General features: G+C 34.8%; 1 protein-coding gene across 1 annotated transcript in view; it reads left to right on the top strand.

Moving 5' to 3' along the window:
• LOC128558649 (calcium-activated chloride channel regulator 4-like) overlaps positions 1-19,870 on the top strand; it is a 50,773-nt gene extending 30,903 nt beyond the window's left edge. The window contains exons 6-13 of the mRNA XM_053548636.1: positions 1,463-1,563; positions 2,892-3,116; positions 4,591-4,881; positions 6,169-6,378; positions 12,786-13,050; positions 14,575-14,733; positions 14,960-15,196; positions 15,611-19,870. Of these exons, the coding sequence (XP_053404611.1) occupies positions 1,463-1,563; positions 2,892-3,116; positions 4,591-4,881; positions 6,169-6,378; positions 12,786-13,050; positions 14,575-14,733; positions 14,960-15,196; positions 15,611-16,092 (1,970 nt within the window). The 3' untranslated portion in view covers positions 16,093-19,870. The remainder of the gene's footprint in view (positions 1-1,462; positions 1,564-2,891; positions 3,117-4,590; positions 4,882-6,168; positions 6,379-12,785; positions 13,051-14,574; positions 14,734-14,959; positions 15,197-15,610) is intronic.

The raw sequence follows: 19,870 nt of genomic DNA on the forward strand, positions 1-19,870 counted from the left end.
TGCTGAGCTACGTGTCTGTCATGAGCATCATAGATCTAAGCAGGTCATACTGGCCAATCACTTTTACAAGAAGCCACATGTTCTCATTCTATTCCCAGAATCTTTACCCGTGGGGAGATTCGACTGACCAACACAAACGGAAGAGGTTTCCCCTTTTCACATCCTCCTGCTGAGTAGCTTCAGAATTGGTTGCGCTACGCCCTAAGTCCCCTACAGATTTTATATGTAATAAAATAGGCCTGTAAAACCAACCGGAAAGCTATTTCCAAACATTCACAAATACTGCATTTTTCATGCGTGTAACATTCGGATCCCGAATTAAAAATTCGCACCCCTTCCATCGTCATTTCGTTCTTCGGCACTTTAAACTGGAGCAATAATTTACGGAACCTAGGGGTCGAGATGCTCAACCAGAAAAGTTTACATTCCTACGTTTTCTTGCTATTTTATGTTTAATTTCCTACAATTCTTTTTTTAAAAAAAACCTAATATAGTTAAGATTCAACATAAATCGATGAAATTGTTGGTGCCAAAGTAAAATCATTTAGAATTTAATAATTCATCATTATAGTTTATATGTATTTCATTTTTATCAAAATATCATTGGTTGACAACGGCGCGGTTTATTTTCACTTACTTTAAAGACGCGAGTGTCATATCGTAAAAGGTAATACCGCATGGTGATCAATTGATGATACTTAATTTATGCTGTAATCATTGATGAATATAGACAGAATGTTCCTTTCAACCTAATGAAGCTTTATTTTAATTTTACGCCGCAAACAATTTATTAAAATGCATTCTGCTCTTATCTCTGTGGTGCGTTATACAAATATCAAGTCGTTTTAACAACATCCTTGCCATTGTATGAAAGAAGAACATTTTTTTGTAAAAAAAAACAACTAATGTCCTTTTCAGCATGAGAGCAACACTAGACGAAACTTTGACTGAAAGGAAAACTGTTCGAACTTTTTTACAATTTATTTTTACTTGTATGAGATAAATCAGGAACTCAATCAAGAAGTTTATTATACACACACCTCCCAAAAGTAAGACCTGTGTTGCATTTGAGACTTCCATCGCAAGAGAGACACATTACAAACGGACCATAAATCGGTATAAGAACCCGGGGTAGATCGCGGAAAGAAAGGGTAATTTTTCTCTTTTATATAAAAGCAGCGCACTAAAGTGATTTTTTTTCATATCATATATCCTATTTTTTCTTGGGGGAGCCCCCACCCCCACAAACCGTCCAAACTAACCCCTGTCGGGGCTTTGTCTTTACCATTCAAATTTACCTACCAACCACGAACAAATGCGCATACTAATTTGCCTCGGTAAAATGTAGTCTTTCGCTACGGCCATGAATTTATTTCCATGCATCACCATGGCAACACGATCGTACCTGCGGAGTAAATGAGTATAAAAATAGCTTATCTTCAAGTTTTATCTTTACTTTTAGTACCATTGCCGGCCAGCACAAACACAACGCCTATATTCAAGATACTCCAAGAAACTGACGGCTATCGTGTGTTTGTACTAGATGTTTCCACAAGTATGAAGGTAGATCTACCTGTAATAGATACCAAGCAGAAATGTTCAAACTTATCATTAAAAAGGACTTAGATTGTAGCGTAATGTAAATATTTATTTACTAGTAGTCGTTTATTCCACAGGAACTCCTAGTCACTTGTACAAAATTCTAAACGCTATTTCATGCATGTTGCCATCTAGAGAAAACTGAAATAGCTTTCTAGATTTTAGGAAAAGGCATTTATTTGACAGAGATTTACAATATAAAAGAATCGAATAAAAAGCAACTGGTGTTTGAAGTGATTTGGCTCAGAAATTAAGTAATACAGTAGAAACGAAAAGGTGTCGGTATTTAGACGTTGTTGGATTTAGCCAATCGTACTCCAGAGATCAATGAAAGATTGTAATAGATCTATCATGATAACGCGACAGTACGATGGTGATAACGCGACAGTATGATGATGATAACGCGACAGTACGATGATGAAAACGCGACAGTACGATGGTGATAACGCGACAGTACGATGGTGATAATGCCATAGTACGATAATGAAATTGCGAAATCACGATACTACAATAATGAAAACGCGATAATACGATAGTGCGATGGTGAAAACGCGACAGTACGATGGTGAAAACGCGATAGTGTATCGCATTATCATCATCATACTGTCGTATTGTCACGTTTTCGTTTTCGTAGTATCGCGTTATCATCATCGTGTTATCGCGTTTTCGTTATCGTAGTTTCTCGATTTCGCGTTTTCATCATCGTTTCATATCAATACATTCAAAGGCGATGGCCCTAACGGAATTCCGTAGTAATGAGACTCGAATTACCTCGTAAACTGTTATCCGAGAGCCAATATACCCATCTGTACATGAAATGTATATACGTAATCAGGAGACATTAAAACATTTCCAAGACAAGAAAAAACGTAGTCTTCCAGATTTGTGTTATTACAAGCAGTGTACGCTATACTTTTTCGTAAAATACCGTTTAATAAATCGAGAAATGTACTTCAAGGAACAAGGAATAACCGTCAAGGTATTTGAACTTTTTCGCTTTTTCGCGAAAATAAAGTAAAGAGTTACTGCACGAACCTACTACATAAATGTTGCTTGATAAAGTAACATGGAAGTTTTCCAGCACCGTTTGAAAGACCTGAATGTGGCATGTAAGAAAGATACAGCATTACCTAGCGATACATCAAAGAAATAACTATATCTGCGCTGACCCTTAATTCAGACGCTATTCTATCAAGGTTAATGCTTGTCGTTATGTGTATATCTTATACTGTATAGATCACAATATTTGGAACAGACATTCCCTTATCTATAAATGCATTTTCTGTCAACAGGGTACAAGAATTGCAACATTGTATCAAGCATGCGAGTATATAATCCAAACAAAGATTCCTGATGACAGCTGGCTGGGTATTGTTTGGTTCTCTACCAGTGCTTCAACAAAGAAACATCTTACTAAAGTTACATCCCAGCAAGTTAGGGATGCGCTTATAGCTGCAGTTCCAAAGAATGTCGTTGGAAACACATGTATTGGATGTGGCATAAACGAAGCCTTAAGTGTAAATATTGAATGTTTTTCTTTCTTCTTCCATCTTACTTACGAGGGGTGTTTATGATATTACAGACATTTAACCGACATCTAATATGATTTTAAAAAAATAAAAAGGCCTTTCTTTTGATATGATTTCATATTTTTCCCATCAAAAATAATACCATGACTGCTGTCATAATGTTTAGAGCAACTGCTGAAGTGAGACAGTTACTAAAATATTACGAGCGCGTATAATAAACTCGCTGTGAGGTTAGATATACTCCACACTTACAAGGTGGCAGGGAAGTGCTAATTTGCGAATTCCACATTGACGTGTGGGTACCAGTGTTGAAATATCCATAGAAATCTCGTTTTTGCTTATTTTTCTTTGAAACTACTATGGACCATTGCAGATACTATAGACTACATAAAGACGCCTCTCCGGTCCTATGAACCTGTCGTTTTCTACGCCAGATGTAGTGAAAATCGGCCAAAGCATCCAAATTTTATAGACCAAAAATAGCCTAACCGGGCCTCACTTTGAACTCTGCCATTCATTCATTTCTATTTTTAAATCCAATTTCGTAGCATATATCTATAGTTCGAACAAAGATGCATACCAGGGTGGTGTGGAATGTGTCTGCCTACCACCACTTTATTTCACTAATTTTCACTTGAAAAAATGTGGATGAATGACAGCCGCTCGTCTGGTCGACTTTTTGTTCTGATACTTATGTTTTAGCCGCAACCGGAAGTACTGAGCTAGGAATTTCAAAACACCCGCCATGTAGAATCATTAACCGTTCCACATTTCCGATATATTAAAGAATTAATAATGATAAATAACCAGTAAGATAGATATGCTTTTATATCTACCCTGTCCTGTTTATACAGAAAATCGACAGGGGCCAAAACTACGAAATCGCTCCCCTGCCACCCAAGTAAACAACATATTTACTTTTGTTTTATGCTGACTGACGAAACACGCAACGAAAAAAACAAAAGCTGTGCCCTTAGCTATTTGAATGACATGAATTGAAAAGTTTTTCATAGATTAGTATAAATAAAATGTGCAGGCGTCAAAACTACCCGATAAACGAAGAGATCAATATCTAGGGTGTATTATGTTTATGAACATTATGGGATTGTAATTAGCTACATTTAGTTTATTTACCTGATTACGCAACAGACTGCAAGCACCGTATACAAGGTTCGTGAACGTAAAGTTTTTCATTTTTGCATAAATCTTCGCACAGCATTAATACTGCCAAATACGAAGAACATTGGTTACATGTACGAGATGTATCAGCGACTAAACGCAGTGTATAGTTGTCCAACAATACAGATGTAAACAGTCTCATATTGTCACTTTGATTTTGTGTGCCTAAAACAGGCGTGCTTCAACATAATCTTAACGTTGGGTATTGTGCATTCATACTTAGGTAAAGATAAGATAAGATACTTAACGTTAAAATACAGCTGGTTATGCCATATTAATGCAGATTTTATCGAGCAAACGTGGTGATCTTGGCGGATCCGAAATCATAGTGATTTCAGATGGTGAAAACAATCGTGGTGACCTTGATGCGTCTATTGAAAATGCCAAAGAAGCAAATGTAATCATACATACTATTTCTGTGTCGCAAGACGCAGACGAAAGAATGATATCGATGGCAACTGCAACAGGAGGCATACACATATCTTACCTCGAGACCGGAACTATAAGTTTTGCATCCGTTTTTATAGAAATACTGTCCAGTGGAGTGACCTCCTTTGCAACTGAATCAACCACGGTTTGTTCGTTTTTTGTTATAATAAAACTATAAGTCGAAATAAAGTACTTAAATAAGTCTAAGAGGCACAAACTTTTTACATGAAATGAATTAAAGTGCCTTTATTTGTCCAATATGTTTTTTGTTGGATTTAACGTCGCACCGACACAATTATAAGTCATATGGCGACTTTCCAGCTTTTGATGGTGGAGGAAGATCCTAGGTGCACCTCCGTGCATTATTGTATCACGAGCGGGCACTTGGGTAGAACCACCGATCTTCCGTAAGTCAGCTGGATGGCTTCCTCACATGAAGAATTCAACGCCCCGAGTGAGGCTCGAACCCACATCGATGAGATGCAAGTGATTTGAGTCAGCGACCTTAACCACTTGGCCGTTTGAAACATATAACCTAGCAGTGTTATTCCACTGACATTATATGTGTTTGCCAAGAATTATCATATTTGTCACCTGTCTAATGCATAAACATTTTAGTAAGCACGTCATACGAGTAGAGACTTACCCAAAGCCTTCTTTACATAAGCGAAACAATCTGTTTATATAGTAAAATTGTTTAGTGAACACCGTTTGTTAATGCTAATCCTGTCCATGTTATACCAGTGCAATGGAAAAGTAATCTATCTATGTTAAATGCTATGCATGATAAGACAGGCATGCATTGAACAGTCCTGAAATTGATTTCTTTGATTTTTTCATATTTCTAGATGTTTTCCTATACTTTGACGCATATATATTGATAGAAGAGATTGTTCTCTTTCCAGCAGTAACCTTTTCAGTATATTTTACCTTGTGAAATTCTGTGGGTTTTGAATTTTTCAAAATAATCGTCTATTTGTTGACAAATTTCACCACAGAAAATGTCACACTTTCCCCAGGGCATTAACTTATTTGATCTTTACATAATTTTCTATTCAGATTGGTAATCCTTAGGACAATTATGCATAATTAAGCATGCTTTTTTCCTGCGTAGAGGTAAAAAGTGCATGGTTTGCATGGGGTACTAGGCCAATACCCACTTAAGCCTACAGTAAAGTCATAGCGTAGTTGTCTCCAGTTTTTCCAAATATTTTACCCGGGATCGTTTTTTTTTTTAGCTCAAATAACTCTTTTTCCGAAAATGATATCTGAAATATTTTTTCAGTCTAGATACTTTGATGCAGTTAGCTATACATATATCTAAAATGGAATGTTCCTACTTGAAGTTTGTATTTTTAGTTACAGTGCCTATTACGTGATTTTTGTTTGAAAATGCCTTTTTTTTCTGAACTGGTCTTTTTATCATCCTAAGCTTTTGTCAGAGAAACTGGACTCCTTGCCGTCAAATACCGTTTCATTCAGTTTTGACATTGATAGTAGCGTTGGAATAAATACCACTATCAGCATACTGCAAGGATCCTCCACGAATATAAGAATAGATGTCCAAAGTCCAGATGGAATGGTTTATACCGAAGATACTACTGGAGACAGCCTGATACTGGATATTCCCGGCACAGCTGTGGTAAATATATGTTTTTTGAGTTTGCAATTTGTACTGTTTAATTGTGACTTGCAATGGCCACGATATTCCTAAATTATTTCTAATAACTTTGGTTCTCTGTTTCTAAAATTACAATTTATTAACTTGTGTTACCTATTTCGGGTAGGATAGTACATATCCTTGAAAACAGGAAACGTTACAATAGGCATGTCGTTACGACTGATACAGCAGAAAATGCGCAAAAATGAAACTACAGTCAATACCGCAGGTTTTTTTTTCGGGGACATCATCTGCATTTCTAAACATAAGTTTCATTTTTGAATATATTAAATGCAGTTTGACTTTTGACGGCAATCATTACGACATCCGTATGCCAATATCTTACCTAAGGATGTTCTAAAACCAAAATTAATGCTAAACTCTCTTTTTATTTCTAACACCCTTTATGCAATAAAATGCAAAGTAATTGCAATTGTAACATCACCGTCAAATTAACACATAACGATAATAGCTGATATTTGATAAAAATGACTTTAAAGGCGCTCATGGTAGTGTTTTCAGACGGGTCGATATTTACCCCAACACCGTGCCAATTTGGTTGTTCCTAATTCCAGTACAGTACCCGTACCGTACATTCCTATTCAGGAACTGTCGGTTTTGTTCTGAAAATGGCGGAAACCTACATCTAGGCATACAGACACTAAATAGAAAAATGGCGCGAAAAAAATGGTAGTCGCATAATGGCGTACAGAAATAGTCCTCAGTTTTTTTTTTGCTCTGTAGAGCTATTTTCCTTATTTTCTTTGCATTTTTTTTTTTGCTAAAATCACATGACAGATCTATGCTTGACATGTAGGTAGCATTTTCATAATGAAATAACAACATGACAAAATTTTTCATGGAAACTTAGACCATACACCACCAGTATAATTTGGGGTCTCATTTTTTAGCTGATTTTGCAGTTTGTGTGTTTGACTGAAATTATTTTTCTTGCATCAAACATGACCCCTACTTTTCTTTTGACTTTTAGTTAGCACTGACAGTATTGTTGAAGAAAATGTAAGTTACAGAAATTTAAAATGGGTCCTGATGTGTGCTGCGGTCATTGGAAATGGGTCAATTTCATATAGAATAAAGAACAACAACTATTTAGTGTGTTATAACCTATAAGATTACATTGGTAAAAATGAAATCTGGCCAGATGATGGTGGGAATGGGCTAGTTTGATTAAAATTTGATAGAAAATGACAAATTAATTGCAATTTTGTTGAAAATGAGGATAAAACCCAAAAATATCACATTTTCACTGTTTTGGGTGTATTTTTTCAAAAACTGCATATTTATAGGCTACTGATTGCTATTTTCTGGACATCAGAGGTAAAAGTGAACATATACAACAGTTTAAATGTGTAATTTGCATGTAGATCAGAGTATAAAATGTCAAAACAGGGCAAAACAAGGCTGAATTTAGGGTAACTGCTTCAATATTATGTCGCGACAGCTATTTTTGACAAAATCTGACGCTTTGGTTATGGTACTGAAAATGCCGTAAAAACTTGGAAACTGGTGATATCAAGCTAAAACCTTGTATTTCTTCATGCATTTGGGTTTCTAGTTCATTTCAAATGAAACTGGCACACTGTCAGAGAAAAAAGTTTTTCTTATAGGCATACAGACACTAAATAGAAAAATGGCGCGAAAAAAAAAATGGTAGTCGCATAATAGCGGACAGAAATAGTCCTCAGTTCTTTTGCTCTGCTCTGTAGAGCTATTTTCCTTATTTTCTTTGCTAAAATCACATGACAGGTCTATGCTTGACATGTAGGAAGCATTTTCATAATGAAATAACAACATGACAAATTTTTTCATGGAAACTTAGATCATACACCACCAGTATAATTTGGCGTCTCATTTTTTAGCTGATTTTGCAGTTTGTGTGTTTGACTGAAATTATTTTTCTTGCATCAAACATGACCCCCACTTTTCTTTTGATTTTTAGTTAGCACTGAAAATATTCTTCAAGAAAATGTAAGTTACAGAAATTTAAAATGGGTCCTGATGTGTGCTGCGGTCATTGGAAATGGGTCAATTTCATATAAAATAAAGAACAACAACTATTTAGTGTGTTATAACCTATAAGATTACATTGGTAAAAATGAAATCTGGCCAGATGATGGTGGGAATGGGCTAGTTTGATTAAAATTTGATAGAAAATGACAAATTAATTGCAATTTTGTTGAAAATGAGGATAAAACCCAAAAATATCACATTTTCACTGTTTTGGGTGTATTTTTTCAAAAACTGCATATTTATAGGCTACTGATTGCTATTTTCTGGCCATCAGAGGTAAAAGTGAACATATACAACAGTTTAAATGTGTAATTTGCATGTAGATCAGAGTAGAAAATGTCAAAACAGGGCAAAACAAGGCTGATTTTAGGGTAACTACTTCAATATTATGTCGCGACAGCTATTTTTGACAAAATCTGACGCTTTGTCTTATGGTACTGAAAATGCCGTAAAAACTTGAAAACTGGTGATATCAAGCTAAAACCTTGTATTTCTTCATGCATTTGGGTTTCTTGTTCATTTCAAATGAAACTGGCACACTGTCAGAGAAAAAAGTTTTTCTTATAGGCATACAGACACTAAATAGAAAAATGGCGCGAAAAAAAAATGGTATAATGGCGGACAGAAATAGTCCTCAGTTTTTTTGCTCTGCTCTGTAGAGCTATTTTCCTTATTTTCTTTGCTAAAATCACATGACAGATCTATGCTTGACATGTAGGTAGCATTTTCATAATGAAATAACAACATGACAAATTTTTTCATGGAAACTTAGATCATACACCACCAGTATAATTTGGCGTCTCATTTTTTAGCTGATTTTGCAGTTTGTGTGTTTGACTGAAATTATTTTTCTTGCATCAAACATGACCCCCACTTTTCTTTTGATTTTTAGTTAGCACTGAAAATATTCTTCAAGAAAATGTAAGTTACAGAAATTTAAAATGGGTCCTGATGTGTGCTGTGGTCATTGGAAATGGGTCAATTTCATATATAATAAAGAACAACAACTATTTAGTGTGTTATAACCTCTATGACATCAAAACACTTCAGAAACACGTAAAAATCCTTTAACCTGTACCTTTCAAACTTAGTGGGGTGATTGGCAAAATTGAGTTGATATCCCCTATTTCTTTTAAGATCAATATCATGCAATGAATTCCCAGTCCAATAATATCACTCTATATTTTCCGCGTAGCGTTCTATGACAGACTATATCTGCATGTAGTTCTCGTCTGGCTATCAGTGTGTAACATTTTCGCATTCGCATTAACAGTTAATAAATAGGCTAAAGTATTCATTTTTAACCATCGGTATTCAAGAAATTACTTGAAGTGTTAAAGACCCACCACTACCTAGTGACCTACTTTTTCCTCCCACATGAACTTGGTGCAAATAATTCTGGTAACACTGGTATAATACAGCTATTCTACAAGATGACAGGTGGACAATTTAGGCCCTGTTTTCACAACTTCATCTGCAAACTTATTCAGTCATTCTCTTCTCAGTATAGTTTTATAAACATAAAATAATAACTATCTTACACTGTAGAAACAAACTGTGGTCTAAACTCACCTTAATACATGAAGTACCGTACAAACTATTACATTAGTTTAAAAATATATTTAGACATTAAACACATTGTCTTAGCCTTATAAATGTCACTGTCAATTTATAACTAGATACTTGTTATTTCTCATTTTCTCCATGCAAAAAATGTATAATTACCATTAAAATACAAAAGAATACAGTTATTTTGTGGTGCGTGTTTAAAGTAACTTGACAAACAGCCACTACTGACAACTAACATTTAATAGGGAAACAATACAAGTATATATAACTCTCATAAATGTACTAAGTATTTAAAATTGAACCTCAAACAAGAGCTGTCACTATTAGTGACAAACGCCCCCGAAGTGTGTCCATGAATGCTACAGTTGTCTGCGCAAAATATGCCAGAATAGTTTAGGTATGAATCTTTTTATGACCAGATAAAAAGTTCTCCAAAGGTAACCTTGACCTTGGAGTTAGGGGTCTGGATCTTGAGCACGACACACCAACTCATTATAGGGAACAATTGTGACAGTTAATTTTAACATCCCTTGATGAATGGCAGAGTTATTGAGCGGACAAGAAACATACAATGTTAACCTTTGACTTCAAAGTTAGACCTTGACCTTGAAGCTAGGAGTCTTGGTCTTGCGTCTGACACGTCATCGCAATATAGGGAGCGTTTATGCCAAGTAATTCTAAAATCTCTTCACCGATGGAAGAGTTATGGAACGGACAAGAAACAGTACATGTTAACATTTAACCTCTAAATATGACCTTGACCTTAGAGTTAGGGTCTGGTTGTTGTGCATGACACGTTTTCTCGTTATAGAGAACATTTATGCCAAGTAATTTCGAAATCCATTGATGAATGGCAGAGTTACGAACCGGACATGAAACAGATCGTATTAACCTTTGACTTGACTTCTAACTGTGACCTTGATCTTGGGGCTAGGGGACTGGGTCTTGCACGTGACACATTGTCTCATTATCATTACCGTAAACATTTATGCCAAGTTGTCTCAAAATCCCTTCATGGATGTAAAAGTTATATACCGGACACAAAAAGATCCTATTAACCTTTGACTTCTAAGTATGACATTGACCTTGCGCATGACACGTGGTCTCATTATGATAAACAGTTATGCCAAGAAATTTCAAAATGATGAAAGGCAGAGTTAAGAACCGTACACGAAACAGACCCTATTAACGTTTGACTTCTAAGTGTGACCTTGACCTTACAGCTAGGGGTCTTGGTCGTGCGCGTCTCATTAAGGGTAATATTGTGCCAAGTTATTTCAAAATCCTTTCATGGATGGCAGAGTTACGGCCCGGACAAGGATTTACAAATTTATGGTCGGACGGAGGTACGGACAGTGCGATTTTAATATGCCCACCTTCGGTGGCATAAAAATCAAAGAACTTACTGTAGTGTAAATAAAAAGTTATTTGCTGCACCATCGTTTAAAGATATAAGGGAGTTTTTAATAAATTTAAAGAAAACCCCCAAATTATCAAATGTTTGTGTTAAAATTAACAAAATAGATATATACTTAATAACTTAATCAAAGAATAATATATTAAGCCGCATTGGCTTTAGTGGTTTTAATTTGTGCACTAGTCAGTAGTGTACATGTATTTACAACCATGCTTTGCAGCGAGGTCACGGGTAAAGAAACCGATAGGTAGAAGGGTAGATAGACTGGCCGTATTCATCACTATAACCCGGCACTGAGTTAACAAACTGAAGGAAAAAAAGTGGTAGTATATTCATGAGATGGTTAAAGGTTAAGAATGCAGCAGCCGGAATGGTTCTTCTCTGTTTCTTCCTTTAAAAATACAGAAAAAAACAACAGTTTCTTCCAGATGTTCCTCAGGTGAACGACTTAGGGGCATTTGATCCTCTTGTTAACTATCCTTGCCTTAAGCTGTGGACAGAATACTGTCAAAGATTTTGTCTGAATCAGTATATGCCATTGTTTGAAATAAAATTTGATTACGTATTTCGTGCCAAGCTGCGTTCTATAAATGCACGCCACACCCCATCTCGTTGTAATTTAATTTAAGCCAAATCTAATATGGTGACCTACAAAATTTTATTTTTGTTTTAGATTACGTTGATATATGCAAATACATGTGCAGAGTATTTAGTTTTATTATGTAAAACTCGATAGAATAGCAGAAATATCAACTTAAGATTGACAAAAATATGAAAAAATAACCATCGGTCTGCTGAACAACTATTTATCCTTGTTGAAGTACTTTGGTGGAAATTTTGAAAACAAATGTTCAAAAAAGCATCATATCTCAGGACAAATAAAACTGAAACAGTGCTGGTGACTGATTGATGAAGACAGTTTAAATGTGTTCTTCCACTAAAAGCTGGTGAGGTGGTGGTGGTCGAAGGGGGGAGGGGGCGGTACAATCAACTGTTACTGCATAACGTAACATTTAATTATGAATGTAGACATGCAAACTCAGTTTATATATTTTGTAAAGTTAAATACATTTGATGAGGAGTTTATTCATTTGAAGTAAATATCTAACGTTATAATATTTAAGTGAAATTTCACTTAAATATTATAGCGTTAGATATTTACTTCAAATGAATGAACTCCTCATCAAATGTATAAATAAGGTACAATTATGCAAGTTAGGACTAACATTGCGGTTTAAACAGAATTAATTACATTGAAATCAAGGATTTTTCGGAATATAGAATTTACACATTGTCTATTCACTTGACTTTTTACTAATAATCTTTATCATTCAGTGATATTTATATTAATGGTATAACTTATATTTTACAGACAGGGAAATATAATGCGACAGTAACAACACAAACTTCGTCGTCTTTTGAATATCACGTAACGTCTTTGCCTACAGGCTCCGAAGTCGTGCGAATATCCTCTTGGGTAACTCCAATAAATTTAGACTTTTTTACTGGTGATTTACCTGTGATCGAAGCAGATGTTATGAAAGGAAGAGCGGCTGTTTTGAATGCAATTGTGACAGCAGTTGTAGAGACAGGTGGATCAGAATTCTGTGAAGTTGCATTACTCGACGATGGAGCCGGTTAGATTTATATATATATATATATATATATATATATATATATTTGCTTTCTTGCGTGATATTAGTTTTGTCTACAGGATTCTAAATTTGACAAAAATATAACACATATAGCTGAAATGAATAATTATTATTTTAGTAAACCAACAGCTGTCATTATCAAGTAAAGAGAACCTCGTCATATATGAAAGGTGCTCATAAATATCACGTAGATTGACTGTACAACTTTTTCACGTTACATACAGTACCACTATAACCTGTTACGTTTTTCGCTAACAATTGCTTTTTTTAATCGTATGACTTGATATAGTAAAAAAGTAAGAGGTATATATATATATATCCATAGCAACAAAATATTGGTGCCAGGATCAGGTTACGTTCCGACGTCTTAATGTAGTTCTGCACGTATGACAAACCAGCAGTTGTGACATAAAGTCATTTATCCGTATAATGTAGAATAAAAAAGAAAATCATCATATTTTTAGTTACCCCGTGTGTAATTTTTAAAACGGCAGCATTACATTTTTTATGAATATGAAAACTAAGAAAAAGTTTGAAACGTGAAATAACTCTAAATAATGCTTTCAGATAAGCGGATCACTTTCAACATTGGCAATATCTCAAATAATAAGAACTATTTGACCATACAGTAAACAATATGTGAATTTACATGCATCAGTTAAATGTATTTTCACGTGAGGAGGTAATGAAATTATACTGATAATTGATATCCTGATTCTTCAAAAAATTGTCTTGTTTTTCTATCAAAAATAATATTCTCAAAAACTTTTTTACATTTTTACATTTATCATGAAAAATGTCGTAAGGAAATTTGACGTCATGAAGACGTTGCTGAACTGGACCGGAATAGTTTTGCCTTAATTAAACAACTGATGAAAATACAATATAAAATAAAGTAAAAGCTTTAGATTTGGACATTTGCAGCACATACATTTTGTATTCTATATATTGATTTAATTTCTTCATTTATTGTTTTTGAAGTCATGACAGGAGTCTTCACATTATACGAACAATACTCCTACCAGAAGATCTATTCATTTTAGTTTAAACGTTACTTTTAAAGGAAATAGTTTTCCTGCATGCTCAAGGTGAGCTGTTCTTTCTAAATGCTCGTCATGAAACTTTGTCAAATCTTAGGCCATGTTGAAAACATGGTTATCTAAGATAAAACGTAGGTCAAATTGTCAAATAACCTTGTTGGCTAACACTTCTGGGGACCATTGTTTCTAAAATAACAAAATAAGTTTGAAAGATTTTGATGCAGCACATGAGCCGCTTGATGGTGTTCTATATATGTGATCAAAATATATTCATGAGAATGCAAATGGTTTCGCTTGACGTCGTCATTCTAACCAGGGTTCTGTCTATCATATGATGATAGGAGGAATGCTTTTCACACAAAACAAAAGTGTTACACTTAATGATATTGTGTGTCATGGTATATATCTAAGGCCAAGGTCAGGTGAGCGTCTGTAGGACCATTATGTCCCTCTTGTTCCATTACAGATCCTGATGATACTAAAGACGACGGAGTTTATGCCGGCGTTATACCAAGATTCTGTCTCTACCAGAACGGTCGCGTTAGTGCCAAGGTGTACGCTCGTGGTGAAAATGGAACAACATCTGTACAGGATGTCTTTAGTGGAGCTGGAAGTCCTGATTCAGGTTGATTTATACCTATGCCTTTTAATATTCTGTTTTGTAACTTTCCAATCAAATTGTTCTAATAATTAAACTGGTTCCAGATTTTGTTATTCTGAATTTGAGTTAAACAATGACATTGAAGCGTGTTTATGTTCCTGATGCCCTGAATAAATAGTTGCAATGAGTACTTACGCCGATAGTGAGGGACAGGTTGTAAATTTCAAACATAACTGATTCATGATTGTAGATGAGGATGTAAACAACACTGAGGTTCTTCAGGACAACTTCCAACGAGTCAGTCTGTCCAGTGAGATTTTAGTATCGAATTATTCAAGTACAATTGCAAACCAAGATATTACTGCACCTGGCCGCATAACAGATGTATCTATCATAGACATTTTCACGGAGAATACACAATACGGCGAGAGTAGAAACTTTACCATCACGTGGACGGCAACCGGGGATGATATAAACGTTGGAAAAGGTCATTCAATGTATTATTTATATAACTAGGTTTTTTATTAGTCAGTAATATTCGTTATTTTGCAGGCATTTCCCAGCCAATTTATATATAATTGATTTGATAGTAAGCAAACGCTTAATTAAAGATCACTGGCCGTCAAGAACGTTACTAACGTGCGAGGAGTCTATTGACATGTGTTCTCCCGACTGCTATGATTGTTTTGTGTTGTAGGTTTTAAAGTCTTAATTCATACTTAATTTTTGAAATATGCCAACATTCGAGTTTTAATGATAGGAGAAGTTCATTTGTGTACATCTGAGCATTACTCAAGGCACTAATTAGCACCTTTTTTGACGATACATAAGCCAACTGTATATCTTTTTCTCATGAAATGTCTACATCCCAATGTTAACAAAGATTTTTCATTAATTTAAGCCACGGAATATGAACTGAGAATATCTGATGACATAAATGTCCTGATAAATAACTTTTCTAATGCGGAACTGCTAGATGTCGTAAATGCAAACTTCACACCAAAAGCCGCTGGGGAAGTTGAATACATCAGAATAGAAATCGATGCAGAAGAGTCATATACGTCTACAACATTCTTTGGTGTAAAGGCGAAAGACGAGGCTGAAAATGCAGGCGCTGTTTCTAACATTGTTTCTATACTTGTCGCCAATGGATACCGAATCAAAGTAGAAGGTGATGTGGTTTACTCTCCTACCAACGTTACAGATAAAGATATCACACAAGAAGAAAAGAAGGAGAATCTTACAGGACTTGCTATTGGTGTTTCGTTTGCTGCTGCAGCTGTTGTTGCAGTCATTGCAGTCATTATATTTGTGTACGTGAGGAAACAGAAACAGAAAGCTCATGAAAGTAGTGTCAACTTACCAAGATATATTCATAATTGATTACATAAACAATAAAACGTTAAATTAGACAGAAAGAAATTACTTTGTTATTTTGTGCCGCACTATTTATGAAATACACCATGATATACAATTTTACATGTACGGTCAATATAAAGTGATTTCTTTCGTTATTCATTTTTGTAACACTTTTTCTTTATATTTAGTTAACATTAAAGTTTTATATCGTTTACGTACTCAAGTAGTTTGAATTCCAGTGAATATTCAGTATTCCTACATAAAACTACTTTTTCAAAATTTTTATAGTGTTTTTAGAAGACATTAATAATAAAAAATTCTTTAATGTTGGCCATCTACAAACCTAGTGTTTAAGGAATTGTTTACGTATAATGTAATACTTTGGACATACAAGTAAACAAATGGAATTCATTAGTTCGACTATTCGAAGAATAGTCTAGCTATTCTACTTACCCTGGTGTCGGCTCTTCGGCGTCACACCTTGGTAAAAGTTTTGCATGCAACTACATATGGCTTTCATCTAAAGACTTATAGCTTTGAGGTTTATTTTTTTTCTTTTTCTAGGTCAATTACGAACCTCACTGGGTCAAGTCCCATAACTCTGACATGTATTTTTGGCAAATTATGCCCCCTTTTGGACTTAGAAAATTCTAGTTAAAATTTTACATGAGGGTTTCTATCTTCAAAACTAACGAGGATATTGAATTGAAACTTCACATGTGTTTTTGGAGTTATAAAACTAGATGATAGCATCAAGTCCCATAACTCTGACATGCATTTTGGCCAAGTTATGCCTCCTTTTTGGACTTAGAAAACACTTATTAAAGTTTAGTCGTACATATAGATATTTATTAAAGGCATATGGATATGAAACTTATTTTTTTTCTTTTTCTATGTCAATTACCAACCTCACTGGATCAGGTCCAACAACTGACATGCATTTTGGTCAAATTATGCCCCTTTCTGACTAAGAAAATCCTTGTTAAAGTATTGTGTGCAAATTACTATCTGCAAAACAAATGCAGATATTTAATTGAAACTTCTCATGTGTCTTTTGGGTTATAAAACTATAGTTGATTGCATCCAGTTCCACAACTGACGTGCAGTTTGGCCAAATCATGTTCCCATTTGAACTTAAAACTTCTGGTGAAAGTTTTGCATGCATGCAAGCTCCGAAGCTGATGCAGTTTCTGGATTGAAACACTATAGATATTTTAACATTTAGGGTAATATTCCTGCTTCTGGGACAACAATTCGAATAGTCGTGCACTGTAAACATTTCCTATCTTCTCTGGTCTTATCTACCTTTTTTCAACTGGTAGATTTTGCGGTGGATGAAAGTCTGAATTTTGTTAGAATTATCCTTCATTTGTTTCTATTTATATGTTTTATATACTCTTCTAAATCAAAACTTTATTTATATATACTATAGAAAGATAACATGTTTGAATTGTTGATATTTTAATACCATGTTTGTAAATGCTAATTTTCTTGTTTTAATTAACCAGAAGTATATTGGTTTAAGCACAAATTGGACATATCATTTAATATGGTTGCTACTTTAAAAGCTTAATTATTTCCATTGTATGTAATATTATTATCTGCATTTTTGGTAAATGATACATTTGTTTTAGTAGACAGATATTCTCTACCTTTAGTATTTTAACCAATATTTAAGCATTTCAACAGCATCACTTCCATAAAATATTAGCAAAAACACCACCGGTTGCTAAATTATGTTGTGAGAAAATCCAGAATTTTATATGTTGGTGTTGTTCAGCCTTAGAAAAATAAGTTCAAAACCCACACAGATTCCATCAGTGTTTATTGGATCTGATGCGAATAATTCAAATGAAATCGGGACCAATTTAAACTTGTTAGTAATGTCTTCAAAAAATGCAGACTTGAATTAGATTATTATTTATTACAGTAACATCGTTGTTTTTTGCTGTTGTTGTTTGCATATTTAGAAACAGACCAAGCTGTGAACACACAAGAATGAGTCAGTGTATGAAACCGCTAAACTAAAAATGTCTGTCGTAATGAAAATATTAAAAAAATCAAAATTACATTCCTAAGACATACTGCTCTTCCCTTAAAGATGTTCAGGGGTATATTTTTGCCAAATTTTCTTAATTTCTTACAGTTGAAGTGTAATTAAATACGAGTACTTTTTCATTCAAATAGAGGTATCTTACTGAGGACAGCATTAAATGCAGCACTAACTAAGTCTATACTGTATAGTGTTATATTGGTATATAGTTATTTTGTAATTAGTGTCGTATTTACTATGGTATGATTAGGTCATGAATTTATTTTTTAAGATAAAATTATCCCGCGCGCGCGACATCCTATCTCGAGCGCTCGACATCTTATCTCGACATCTTATCTCGATATCTTATCTATAGCGCTCGACATCATTTTTTTGTGCGCATGACATCTTATCTCGAACATACGACATCATACCTCGAGCGCACGGCATCTTCTCTCGATCGCTCGACAGACATGAGTGCATTAGTCAATCTTATTTTTGGCGCTCGACATCTTATCTTGTGCGCATGACATCTATACTCAATCAAACCGAGCCCGGAACATTTTCGTTTTTGCTGTGTTGAGCGACCTGTGGAGTTTCCTCTTTTTTTCTATTTTATTATCACAGCAGCGTTGTTTGTACCGTGTGGCAGCCGTAAAAGACCTCCCGGTACATTCAATCAGCTTTGATAGCTTTGGGTATTGTATGATCACCCCTTGGATATGGTGCGTATTTTTAGAATATTTTTTGTATTTGTAGCATGTGTAAATGTTAAGTTCTGCTCAACCCGGGGCTAGTGGGCGTAGACGGTAGCATGCATTTCTAAAACCGTCCATGAACAGGCTCAATCAAACCGAGCCTGCAACATTTTCGTTTTTGCTGTGTTGAGTGACCTGTGGAGTTTCCTCTTTTTTTCTATGTTATGTCGAACGAACTACATCTTATCTTGAGCATCGCACGAGATAATTTTATCTTAAAAAAAAGTATACATGTCATAAACATACCAACGTACGTATTGGCATTTATTAAAAAAAAATGTTCTCATGTGAATCCTTCAAAAATGAAAATAATACATATGCACCTCCTGATATCAGACGGAAACTGTTACCGGTATAGTCTGCGGCTATTTAGCAGTCAGTCATTTAGATTCAGTTTTAACCATTAAATTAATAGTTTGATAAGTTTATGCGACATATATTTACAAAAGTTGAAGAACAGTATCAGTACGAATGACATAATAAGATATTAACAGAACCGAAAGCATCAAGACTTATTCTTTGTATTATCAAATTAGACTGACAGCCCTGATAATCACTTGTTTTAATACGACCTATATAAAAACTGCACTCGATTATCGAAATAACTGCATTATTTATTGAGAATATACCGTTGTCAGTGCTTTTATATATACTGTATCTGCTCTACGTCACATGAACTGGCCGATTGAACTCGCGGTGGGCGAGCAAGTTTGAACCTCTGCCTGTTTCCACTCCAGCTTCACGATTTGTGCACACACACTTCAGGGGCAGTCTATTCTAAAATGTTCCTATTGTCCCAATCATACGTTCCATGGAATACCCACAGAAGAAAGAAATCCTCTGACATGTGAATATCAAATACCAGCATGAATCATACCTGGTAATTATTAGTTCCGTGAACATAAATTTAAAACAAAGTCGAGCATAGTCAAATATTGACCAAAGGCGATATTGTATTATTAGATTTTTCAACCTTTGACCAAGGTGTCAGGTAATAAAATATTTTAAAGAT

The sequence above is a fragment of the Mercenaria mercenaria genome, chromosome 7 (assembly GCF_021730395.1).
Source record: "Mercenaria mercenaria strain notata chromosome 7, MADL_Memer_1, whole genome shotgun sequence".
Lineage (NCBI taxonomy): Eukaryota > Metazoa > Mollusca > Bivalvia > Venerida > Veneridae > Mercenaria > Mercenaria mercenaria.